The sequence below is a fragment of the Camelina sativa genome, chromosome 2 (assembly GCF_030686135.1).
Source record: "Camelina sativa cultivar CO46 ecotype springtype chromosome 2, ASM3068613v1".
Lineage (NCBI taxonomy): Eukaryota > Viridiplantae > Streptophyta > Magnoliopsida > Brassicales > Brassicaceae > Camelina > Camelina sativa.
In genome coordinates this window covers 27,391,521-27,404,412 of record NC_141881.1, presented here as the reverse complement: position 1 = coordinate 27,404,412, position 12,892 = coordinate 27,391,521, and the positions used below count along the sequence as shown (strand labels likewise).

Here is a 12,892-nt window from a genome sequence, read left to right as displayed (position 1 = left end):
TTGGTCCGTCCATTAAACAAAGAAAATTTGGACCAAGCAACCAAAGGGTTCCAAAGATATTCACTTGCTTGGAACAAAAGTTAACATTACAGTCTTATATGGAACAGATCGGGTTTACCAGTGGCAGAAGATCAGCACTTGCTTGATCAGTATGCACTTAAACTTTCATGAAAAACAGAGGAATCTGATCTGAGAGCTGAAGATTTTATACCTGAAAGTTATAGTTTAAATAGCTCTCGATTAAATTAAAAAATTTGTGAGAGTGTGATAATTTATGAATCAAAAGGATTTGGTTAGATGTATTTGGGCTTCATGAGACCCATAATGAATTGTGAGGATAAGGCCCACATACGAGAAACAGAGCTTATTATTTATTAGAGAGTTTGATACATTATCGATTCATCGTTCTTCATCTCTTTCTTTTTAGGTTAATCATCATCTTTTCTCTTCTCTTTCTTCCCGTAACTTGATTATGAATTAATTAATGAGTTACATCTAAACATTAAAATTTTATCAAACTCCTTAAACCAATAAAAAGGAATCCTGACTATGTGCAGGGTCAGCGAGGTCACGGGACTATCGTGAGAATATGGGTGTTCGATAGGAACATATATATATAATATATTTATTTGCCTCTCTTTATATATTTTCTAAGAAATTTTGTAGTATACTGTATGTAATGTAATCTAAGAGGAAAAAAAAAAACAAATTTGTATCCAAATGTAAGTAAATTGGATACAAATTTACTATTCAAGCCAGCAGAATAACAAATAAAGATTAAAAGAAAATATTAAATATTCCTCTTCCTCATACTCACACACATGTGAACCTCTCAAGAACAAATCCAGAAAATAATCAAGAAAACTACAACCCCTAGATCTTTAATTATAAAGACAAAGCATGGATCAATCCATACATATAATATAACATAATATTATCATCAACAAGCACAGCCTGAGGGAGGAACATAATTAGTTTTCCGGTCATCGGAAGGATTCCGAAAAGTTCGGCTTCCAAACAACATGAAACCAAGGGCATGACCGGCGAGAGCGACAAGAAACACACCAGCGTTAAAAGACATGACGGCGAGCATGACTAGGTAAGCGAGGCCGGTACGGAGGGTATACACGGCGGTTTGGATTAGCCCTGCGGCGCGGTTAGCCGAATCACCGCCACGGAGGAGAGAGGAATGAGCAAGCCATTCGGTGAGGACGGCGAGGAAGAAGACGAAGATGAGACAAAGAGCGTACATGCCGGAGCTTGTTCCTGGCCAACCGGAGAAGAGAACCTCCGTGTTCTTGCCCCAAAAGAAAGTCATGTGCATCATCATCATGTGGTGATGTGCTCCTCCGTTCATGGATCCATTGTTCATCATCGATGATGATGATGATGATGGTGATGGTGGTGGAGACATTTCATGCATGTGACCGTGATCCATGGTTTCTTTCTTCTTTGTTCTTGGGCTCTCTCTTCTTGTGTGTGTTGTTAATTTGAGAGGAGGAGAGGAGGAAAAATTGTTAGAAATTGGTTGTTTGGTATATATTTTATTTATTGGCATTAAATTGAGATTCCTTTTTGAACAAAATTTGGGTTTCTGTGGAGATAAGAAAAAGAGTATTTGGTATTATTGTAGTACAGTACAACTTGTTTATTGACTTATCAAAACTTTTGTGTCGTACTCGTACATTAAAAGGTAATATTTAGAAAAGTAAAAAAAGAGAGAATTGTATCCTCTGAAAATCTCCAATTTTTAGGTTAGTAACTTTTGATTCCAATCCATTTAATTAATTACTATATTAAGTTCTTGATTTACAATTATCATATTTTCTTCTTTTTTTGGGTTTAATTATCATATATAGGACAAAAAAAAAATCACCATTCATGGCATTTTCAAAATTTGCTAAATCAACTTTGGTTTGTTTAGGATTGAGATAGACAATCAATCTATAATTCTATACAACTTTGGTTATATAGTACGATTGCGATGGTATAGTGTGTAAAATACCGCAAAAAAAAAAAAAGAAGGAAAAAGGAAAGTAGATATGAACTTTATTGATGTGAGAGGGAGACGTATAAATATGGAGTTCCCATAAATACATCGTAAATATTACGTTGACGAAACTCATTGAGATGAACGATTACGTCTTATAACGTTTGCCGTTTGGGGGTTATAGGCATTTACTGTTTACATATTTCGAGAGTCCTTTTCTTTTTCTAATAATGCTATATACTGAATAGATATTAAACTGCATAAAGCCATAATAAACCAGATTAGTATTCAGTATATTTTAACTTGTTAAGAAAATGGTCATTTGGTACTCTTGATCCTTTCTTTCTCAGCCCATGACATGAATGTTCATAACAAATTGAGCCCATAACACATTCTACATCTCCGTTGTCCAAAAAAAAAACAAATTCTATATCTCTAGACATTACTAATTTACGACCATATTATCATTTGCTAAATAGAAAACTTAGTTAATTTTAGTTTATTGTTTTCTTTACCATTTACTGAATATTCTCTTTTATCAGTTTATGTTTTGAAGCACCAAAGTTTATACGTACGTACTCCTAGTAGAAAAAAGTATTATGATAGAGATTTAATTTTGCTGCGAAATGTAGTTGATGAATGTCTCAGGACGACCAAGATATGAATTTCTATCTTTTTTAGGCTATGATTTAACCAATAAGATAAGAACTAGTTACATATGTAAAACACCAAAAATGTATGAAAATTTTGTTTAGGTTATATAATTTTCACGGTTTGTTTTGTCAATTCTGCATACTTTTATAATTTAGTTAACAGAATAATTTTTTTTTTTTTGGTTTAACAGTAAATCTAGAAACCAGACGAAATCACAGTCTCAAAGTCAATACGTTTCTAGATTTTCACCAGCTTTGGATATATTTTACTTTTTCAATTTTTAGTTTTAAAAGAAAAAAAAGAACATAGTCTCAACTAAATATCTTTGAAGTACAATTTTAAACTCAAATAAAAGTCACAATTATCGCATTATTGTTGTGAAAATGTACATTGTACTACACACCAAACTTCAACCCAAAAACAAAACCCTTATAAATATACACACAACAACAACAACAGCTACAACAAAAATCTTCACAACTTACGTTAAGAATATCTCTAAACAATGAACGGCATGAGCGGATCTTCTCAGGCAGCTTCGGCACCTTCACCATCATCGTTCTTCCAACATCGCCGTCGTCATCACGGTGGCATGATGCACATGACGTTCTTTTGGGGGAAAAACACGGAGGTTCTATTCCACGGCTGGCCAGGGACCAATTTGAAAATGTATTGGGCCTGCCTCGCCGCCATTTTTGCTCTTTCCGCTGTCTCAGAGTGGCTATCACGGTGCGGTTTAATGAAAGCTGGTCCGGCTAGCTTTGGCGGAGGGCTAGTCCAGTCGGTGGTTTACACTGTGAGGGCTGGTTTGTCTTATTTGGTCATGTTGGCTGTGATGTCGTTCAATGGAGGAGTCTTCGTGGCTGCAATGGCTGGTTTTGGATTAGGGTTTATGATTTTTGGAAGTAGGGCTTTTAGGGACACTAGCAGTAACAGTCACACCGAGGTTCAATCACATTGTTGATTTCGTTTTCTTTTACATCAATTATGATGTTTGTTGTTTTTGTTTCCCAAATGAACTAATAATATGAAAATAAAATGTATCACGTTTTTGGATTTAGTTTCAGTACGATTGGAACTCCTTAATTTGTCCTCATTATATTTAACTGTTATGATTTCTAATTTATAATTGTTACAGTCAGTTCATGTTCATGAATTTAAAAAGCTAGTTATCTATCCGCATTATAGTATCTCTGTTTGGTGGATCCGAAGAGGTCATTTCTCTTGAATATATATTTTGTTCTTTAATTTATTAAAGAATTGAACGATGTAATTGATGAATTCAGAGTTTGGGGAAGAAGTTGCGATTAGAAAGGAGTAAAGAGTAAGGACTCAGACTTGATGCTACTCTTTGAAATGAAAATTTAAGTATTTTCCTCTATATATTCGGGTTTATAAGATTCGTTTGTTTGATTTTATCATATCCGAACCTAAATATCAAAATATATATGTATATATTTTAAGCAGGTTTTTAGGTAAACTGGTTTGGATGAAGCCGGCTGAAAGATTTAAAGATCATTGGGCCAATAGGAATATATAAGATAATTGGTTTGGGTCGTCAATTGCCGTGCATAATAGCTTATTAGCTTTTATAAGATAATTTTTTTTAAATTAAAATACACAATGCATGTATGATATCTATGATTTTCATTTGTGAGGTTAATGCGCTTATAAGGACGTTTCTGTGACATAGGATTAGTCTTATTTATTTTGCCCTTGTTTTTACCTTTAGCCTGAAGACAATCTTATCCCATATAAAAAAATTTGTGTTCTTTTCTGAAATGGTTATACTCTTTGATAAGTTCGCTCTTTTGGTTACACAACTTACCTACTAACGGCACAATGCAAATCATATAAGAAATAATGCTTAGAGAATATTGTTCTTCTGAATCTTGTGATTGAATAATATTGATTGCTTGTTACTAGTTAGGTTATGAAAATCCCAATATCACTAGTTAAGGATCACACAATCATTATTTAATAGAATTTTTCTTTTTAAGGGACTTGTGTGTAGAACCAAAAAGAAATGAATTCGTGGATATCAAATCATGCGACTCATACGGTATGAGTCATACCAATACATAAACTGTTTTGTACTCCATACCGTTTCCACATTTATGCATATGCAAAACGTTGAGTTGCTGTCCAACTTCACAATATAAAACGTGGAGTTTCAACGACCTTCAAATTGTTGCGTGTAAAACATCATAATTAAAACCTTACAAAAAACATGAAAAACTCTACAACGATCATCATCCTAGCTACAAGTTTGTTTTGTTACCGAAATTTGCAGAAAAATTATTTTGTCATTACCTTTTTATCGGCATTTCTCAGACCAAAATTTAGACGAAGTCAATCTAGTTTTTATTTTCCTCATTACATTTTGAATTTAGACGCTTTGGATGGTTATGTTACCACAAAAAACTTCGGATGGTTTCTCACCGGCCGATGAAAAATAAGTAAGAAAAAATAAGCGAAATCAAAAAACTATTGCGACATGCTTTTGACTTTCTTTTTCTTATTTTTCTGTCGTCTAGAGGCGATGATATTAGTATTAAGTATTAACACATTCAAGTATACAACCAAACAAATAAGGTCCGGTCGAACTTCAATACTCTCGAGTAAGTTTTGCTCCAATAGTACTCTATTTTCATCTCTATAATAGAGATTGCTATTTTTTTCTCTAATCGGGTTCAATACCTCTAAGGTTTGGATACCCGATCGGATTCGGATATTACCCGAACCCGAATGTCCACCCAAACTAACCCGAATTAAATGTAAAATTATGCATTCAATAGGATTTGAACCTGTAACCTTGAACATTTAAAGATGCTTCTTTAACCATTTTGCCACTTCAGTTTCTCTGTCCTAAAAAGAAATGTTAAATATTTATATATATACAAGTTTTCTAAAATTTATGAAAAAATAAAAAGTTAGTTTTTTTTTTGGTTCATGGTTCGATTGAGTTCGGGTATACCCGAATTACCCGAACCCGAACAGGTATTACCCGAACCCGAATCCAAAAGTATAGAAAACCCAAACGGGTTCTATATGTCTAAATCCGAAAACCGGATCCGATCAGGTTCGGAACCCCGAATGCCTAGGGCTAGGTTAGTTTGCAACTGTTATAAGTAAAAGATATTAATAATAAAATAAAAAGGAATCTCTATTTTAGAGGTAAAAATAGGGAAAACCATTGGAGATGGTCTAATAGAGGAACTCTATTTTTTCCTCTATAAATAGAGGTGAACTATTTTATTTACAAAGTAGTCTTCTTAATCTTTAACTTCTTTTATTTATGACCAAAATAAATAAAATAAGTATTTTTAAGAACTAATAATAGAAATTTAAATATAAATATTTATTCTAAAATATTGAGACTACCATTTACAAAAGATAATTTTATAAAAGTGTTACAAAATTTAAAGTAAAATAGGTTAATTTGTAACTTTTATAAATTAAAGGTGTTAATTATAAAATAAAAATAGTATCTATTTAGAATATTCTTTTATAGAGGAATAAATAGGAAAAACCATTGGAGGAAAACTCATCTCTATTATAGAGGAAAAAATAGGAAAAACTATTGAAGATGGTCTAAATTTGAGCATTATTATTATTTATCTGTTTGATTATAGTCTACTCTAGTCTAATGAATCTTTTTAAAAAAGTGAAATTTATTCTAAACTTAATAAAGAAATAAAAACTCAAGAATGAATCAATATTATCTTGAAGCAAACCATGTCAGCATTCCTCTCTCGTGTCTTCTTCTATCCTCAACCGATTCCTGATTTGTTTGTTCATGTTTGAGTAAGTTGTTGAGCTTACGTTGAAAGTTTAACGTGTATTTTTCTGTTCCTTCCCTCTCAAATCATATGAACTGTGGTCTATAGGAAACATACCGCAGGAGTCATAGTTGAATATTTTCTAGTGAAGTATCAACTATACTATATATCCCAATGGCTGGTATTGTTTGGTGCAAGAAGTTTACTGATTAGATTGTTGCTGCAATTCTTTTTCTGATATCATAGGTTATATATATGCAATAAGAAAAATCAAACTATTTGAACAATTTAAATATGAATATAATATGCATGAAGATATGTGTTAACCTAAACCTCAGAATTCGTCGGTGTAATTTGAAAATTCTTTTTTGAGAAAATATAGAAATTAAGATAAGTCACATGAGGGAGTGGAGCAATTTACACCACCGTCACTGGCTCACAACTAATGTCAGTAATGACAAAACCTGAGTGCACATGAACCTTATAAAGTGAAATGTACGATGAATAAGTCAAAAACATTTTCGCAACAAACGAGAAGTCGGCGGATTTAAGACCACCCACGATGCCACGAGCTTATCATATCTTTTCACATTTACATGCATCTTAACGCGTTCTACTAAAATATTAAAAATTTAAATGAAATTATTCTCTTCATTCACAAAACCGTATCTTAGTCCTTTCACATCAAATCAATTTGTTTTATATATCAACTTGGTCACTTCTATAATTCTATCGAAGAAAGTTCAAAAAACCAGACTGATAGCTATATGTAAATACGAAGTAACACATAAACGTAATAATCAAATAGAAGTCTTCTTTTTCTTTATTACACTGGGGAGATGCATAATGCTTTTATTACAAGGAATTTTGAATCTTACATAAAAAAATAATAAAACAAACCCTTTTTACAATAGACATGCGATATATATGAATATATATACATGCACATTTTATTGTTCTTATTATCACAAGAATTATTGATTTATCACAGTAATAAAAAAATCACCAAATTTTTAAAACCTATATATTTCCAATAAAAATAATGGTTTTTGAAAACATTTTTTTATTTCTGTTTTATTTTGATCCACTAGAAGATTTTCAATCCGAAGTCCCTACCTTATGAAAACCTATTACTGCAGCAACCAAGAAGCATGTGCCAATGTTTGATCAGTACGTCCACTCCTGGGGCAAATCCGCTTGTGGTTCTTGGTGGCTCTCGGCTGGCATGTCCACCACATACGGTGATCCACTTTGTACCGGCCGAGATGATGAACTACTTTTGTTGTTTTTGTTCTTCATAGATACCAACAGAGCATCTATATGGTAAATTTCAAGAATCCAAAATCAAAAACCAAAATTTTTAAAGACAAAAAGCTCTTGTTTATATATTTATTAGTTAATCACTTAATCTTAGTGTCTAATGTTATATTCCTCCAATATTAAAATAGTTAAGCCTATCTTAGCAAATTTTTATTTTTATTTTTTAAAAACTATTTCCTACGCATTTCTTTTCTTTGTCAACCGTCCCTTATTTATTTGAGATTTATTTATACATGTATAAACTCAGAAGAATACAAAAAAAAAAAAACTGAAAATTAAATTAGGAAAGAGATAGGTGGGGTTGGTACCATGAAAAGGAGGGATATCAGAAGAGAATGTAGAAGGAACACCCATTTTGTCAAAGTGAACTTTCAAAGCTTCAACTACTCTTGCTGGTATTATAACTGTTGAACATCCTGCAACCAAAATTATTTCAGACACAAAAGTCAAAACCAAACCGAAACTACATCTAACCAGAATTAAACCAGTTTGGCAATTTAAGAGTAACAACTCAGAAGACAGTCTGGTTGAGACATCAGTTTCATACAACGGCAACAATTTTGAATACAACCAATACAATAAATAGTAAATTGTCACCACCACCTACCCACCGATATCAAAGCAACCTCAAATCATATGATGAGAAAAACAAAGAATAATTTCTATAAAAAAATGGTAGTTGATATTTTGTTTACAAACTCACCGACTCCTAGATTGGGTAACGGTTAAGAGTTGAAAATGAAATTGTCAGAAAAAATCTTTGATGTTAAGAGTTGAAAGAGCATCAACAAACCTGGTTAGGTTAACTTACGTGTTGGGTATATGATTTGTAACTGTCCATCTAACTCCGAGAATATAATAGTACTATATTTAGAAAAGAAACAAAGCTTTATAGGATTTATATATACTACGTGGTTCGGTTATGGCCTAGGGTATTATCAATGATCGAACGGTGACGAAAGAAATATTCACAAATATGAATAAATATCTCTAGGTTATCTTAGATTATAATCCACTTGTTGAAAGAAACTAGTGGGGTCTCTTATAAGAAAATATCAAAGAGTTAGAATGATTATAAACCTAAATGGTTTTTTTTTTTTTTCATTGAAAGGGAAAGGGAAAGGGAAAGAGAGTACAAATGGGGACCAAGGAGTTGAGGCAAGATTCTAATTAGAGAGGGTATCTGTCAAACCTATAGCCACACAGTATAATATTATAGAGATAAATTAGGAGATTAATTGGTGACAAGGAATCTATGGAATCTTACTCAGTCAAACGATGTAATAATATAAAAAAGATTCTTATAATATATTTTTCCTAAATAATTGAGTTTTTGAGCTTTAGATGATTGATACTCAATCAGCTAAAGCTAACCTAACCTTAACCTTAACCCAACTAATAACCATTCCAGTTAAATCACGTCAGAACTGTTTAAGTATATATTCTTCTAAAAAAACTCTAGTTTAGCTAAATCAATATAAACAAAAACAGTTTCGAGTAAAAAGAAGATATAAGAAAGATTATCACAACGGAAAGAATGGAATTTGTGCAAAATCAAAAGCCGATTTCGGAACTACGCAAGTGTACTAATGGCAGGATATGAAATCTTATCTATCTCGTCGACCACAGAAAGATTTACAAACTCTAAAGTCTAATATATTTAGTGGTTTATTTTGTGTTATGTTAGGGAACCAATTATGAAAATTTCTTAAGGAACCAAATTGTTTTTACGACATATCTTAATACTAGTTAATACTATCCAAGATTCCAATTTTGTCAACCCTCAAAAAAAAAAATAACAAAGTGGAATCTCAAAAGTATTTTGATTAAATGTTAGACGACGTCATCCTATTTTTATTTAAGTTCTTTTCTCCAATATGATACGTAACTTACATGTAAACCACTAAATTTTTATATAAAATTAAATTCCCAAAAAAAAAAAATACTTATAACGGAAGAAATAAGTGAAAGAATAATAATGATAAGATTAAATTAATTTTTTTTTTTAAAAATAACTATTGCTGATTGGCTCTAACCTGATTTCTTGCGTGACTCGACAACATTACCATGAGTACGTGGCAAGAACACTCCAGTTCCACCCGACCCGGTTCTTGAACCCAACCCGTTAACGAACACCGCCTTCACGCCTGACTTAGGTCTCTGCTGCTGCTGCTGTTGGAGCTGGTTTTGGTAGTTCCTTGCTTTGTTCCTCAAAACGTCTTCGTTTCGTTTCTTCTCTTTCTCTTTCTCCTTCTTGATCTTATGGAACTAATATATACATAAACAAATCAACATCAAACTCTCTTTTTTTAATAAAACAATTGAAAAACAAAACTTAGTTGTCGTCAAGATTTAATCCAGACCGTTGATATTATAACCGACGACACCTTTTTTTTACAAAAAAGTAATAATAAGATTCTGAGTAAATTAATAAACGATGATGATGAGCTCACGTTTGCTTGAATAGATCGGATCTGGTCATCGATTAGAGCTTGTTTGGATTGAAAAGGGATCGTGACAGGTTTTGTATCGACCTTAGTCATGATTGTTTCCACCGTAGGAGTTAGCGGCGGTGATGGTTCACGGGATGGACCAATAGGGCTGCTGTAACCAGAAGCAAATGGTGACCAGAGAGTTGATTGCGGCGAGCCAGAGCCACCACCACCACGAGACTGAATCAAAAAAAAAAGATATGATAAGAATTTTGAGATTGACAAAAAAAGAAGAGAATCTCGAATCTGAAGAGTAAAAAAAGTTAAATAAAATTAAAAGGTTAGGGGTTTACCTTTTGATGCTTTTCATCGTCTTGAAGCATATAGTTTGTCATCTGACGAGTCAACTCTGTGATGTACTCGTCGTCGTCTTCGTTTTGTGCCTTTGGTGAATCAGGTTCGTCGGAGAGGGAGCTTGTGGTTGGAGTGAAGAACGTTGGCTCAGAAAAGGAGGTAAAAGGATTTAATTTGAAATCCATGTCGTGTAGTTCAGTTGATTCCATTTGATTTTTTTTCTTGTACAAAACAAAACCAATTAAACCGGAAAGACAGAAACAGAGGAAAAACAGAGCAATTCAAGAAACAGAGAGAAGAAACAGAGGAAATCAAGAAACAGAGAGAAGAGAGAAAAGAGGAGAGAGAGAGAGAGAAGGGTTGTGTAAAGTGGTGAAGGGTTGAGATTTTATAAAGAAGAAAAGAGAAGACCGTAGAGTACAGATGGACAGCTTAAGGCCGAAGGCGTTACGACAATATCACCTGCCAATTGTTGTGAGTTTTGCGACTCACGAGAGAGAGAGAGATTAAGAATTAAGGATTAAGGAAACTCTTATATATAAAGAAGAAATATATACATAGACATACATATATGTATCTTTCCTTATTCTTTTTTTTTTTCTTTTTTTTCTTTTATGTTGAATGAATGCATTTATTTATGACGAACCCTTTTTTAGGTGAATTTTGTTTTCAAAAAAAAAAATCTCTAAAAGCAATGTATTCAACTTAATATTGAATTTTTTGGTCCATTTAGTTTGAATCATTTGAATTGTTTGAATTAGTATATGTGACTACTCTATAAAGTAATAATATCAACCTTTTTGGAGTTTTTTTTATATAATTTATTTTATATATTATAGAGTGAATCGTTATTATTTTTCTTAATATTGTGTTCATGTATGAATAGCCCCAACTAATTTTACTGATAAAACAAAAATTTAAAAATTATTCTTCTAGCTAATCTACAACAAGAAAACACATGGGACTGACGCCTAAGAATCGAAATGACCCAACAACAGCAAATTTGTTCTCAAATCTATCATTTAAGCAGAAGAGTTACCACAACATGACAACAATATAAAAATGTAGATAAAAATCAACTAAGAAGATACATTGAAACATACTTATCATCAAATAGATTTGAAATATATTAAGATCATGTTTTCAAATGAAATTAAACAACTAGCGAAGGTTTTTTCTAAAAAAATTTCGTACTATAACTTCTAATATAAGTTATGTGTTGTGTATGCCATGAGACTCTGCTACTCTGGTAGCTAAAATGCCTATAACATAAAATATGATTCTTCTTCGAACTTCTAACTTCTAACTAATTAATGAAGATCTGCGCGCGAACTATAACAAGATCGTAACCAAATTAAGATTCCATTATCAACCATGATCGTAAAGTTTAAACAATACTATATGATTTTATATCTAAGATCTACCTTATTGATTATTTTTGTCCTCCGGAAAATATTATTATAGAAACAGACACTCGATTTATGATATACTAGTATTAAATCCCGTACGTAGGACGGGTCAAAATTTATATGACGTGTTCATGTGTTAGGTTTTTACTCAAATCTTCTATACATTTTTAATGCAATTGACAGAAGAGTAATGCAATTGACAGCAGAGTAAGATTTGAAAGATAACATAAAAAGAAAAACCAATCAGGTCCGACTACTCGTTCATGGTAGTGCCTTAGTTGTGTATGGCGACGGAGGGGATACTCTTTTAGATACCTGTCATAGTATATTCACCAACAACTAATTAGATATGTATTGTAGTTTGTAGAGTATCGGATTAAAGGAAAAATACTGAAATTACCAAATTTTAAATCTAAAAAGGTAAAATCAATAGAAAAAATAACAAATTTTGAATAGGAGATTGGGAAAAAGTTGATTATCGTAGTTATATAAATTACAGTGTGATTACTCTTAGAGCTCTATGAGGCGTTATAACTAAATGGTGAAAGTAGAATTTTATCTTCATAACCTTGAATAGGAGGAGAACTTATGTGGTATTTAGGTGATATTGACAATAGTGATTAAAAAAAGTGGACATTTGAAATTTATGATCGTTGATAATGTTGGGATACAATCCAAGTCCCATATCTGAAGTTTGAAGGGACTATCATTAATATATAAAGGGTTAGGCTCAATCTACTAATTTCCAATTGGTTTTTAGTTAGAAGCCCAAGATAAACCCAAATTTAACATGGTATCAGAGCCCAAAGTTAAAATTCTGGTGGACCTAGAAAAGTGGATACGGACATGCCTCTTGTTAACCCGAGTAATGGAGGCCCAATAAGAGGTTTATTATCGGTCCAAGTGGGATCGGTTCGAGATGGAGTTATCATCTCGAGGAGGCGTGTTAAT

General features: G+C 32.4%; 3 protein-coding genes across 3 annotated transcripts; 1 reads left to right on the top strand and 2 right to left on the bottom strand.

The window, feature by feature from the left end:
- Positions 1 to 701: 701 nt before the first annotated feature.
- On the bottom strand, positions 702 to 1,671 carry LOC104736513 (copper transporter 1). The gene has a single exon (XM_010456519.3). It carries the CDS (start codon positions 1,556 to 1,558, stop codon positions 941 to 943), a length of 618 nt encoding a protein of 205 aa, XP_010454821.1. The 5' UTR covers positions 1,559 to 1,671; the 3' UTR covers positions 702 to 940.
- A 1,407-nt stretch (positions 1,672 to 3,078) lies between these two features.
- COPT3 (copper transporter 3) lies at positions 3,079 to 3,732 on the top strand. Its single transcript, XM_010456509.2, has one exon. The coding sequence runs from the start codon at positions 3,150 to 3,152 to the stop codon at positions 3,606 to 3,608; it is 459 nt and encodes a 152-aa protein (XP_010454811.1). The 5' UTR covers positions 3,079 to 3,149; the 3' UTR covers positions 3,609 to 3,732.
- Positions 3,733 to 7,220: 3,488 nt separating this feature from the next.
- Positions 7,221 to 11,190, bottom strand: LOC104736494 (uncharacterized). The gene is made up of 5 exons (XM_010456496.3): positions 10,532 to 11,190; positions 10,200 to 10,418; positions 9,783 to 10,014; positions 8,055 to 8,162; positions 7,221 to 7,742 (listed from the first exon to the last, which is right to left on the bottom strand). The coding sequence occupies exons 1-5, from the start codon at positions 10,739 to 10,741 to the stop codon at positions 7,594 to 7,596; spliced, it is 918 nt and encodes a 305-aa protein (XP_010454798.1). The 5' UTR covers positions 10,742 to 11,190; the 3' UTR covers positions 7,221 to 7,593.
- Positions 11,191 to 12,892: the final 1,702 nt, after the last annotated feature.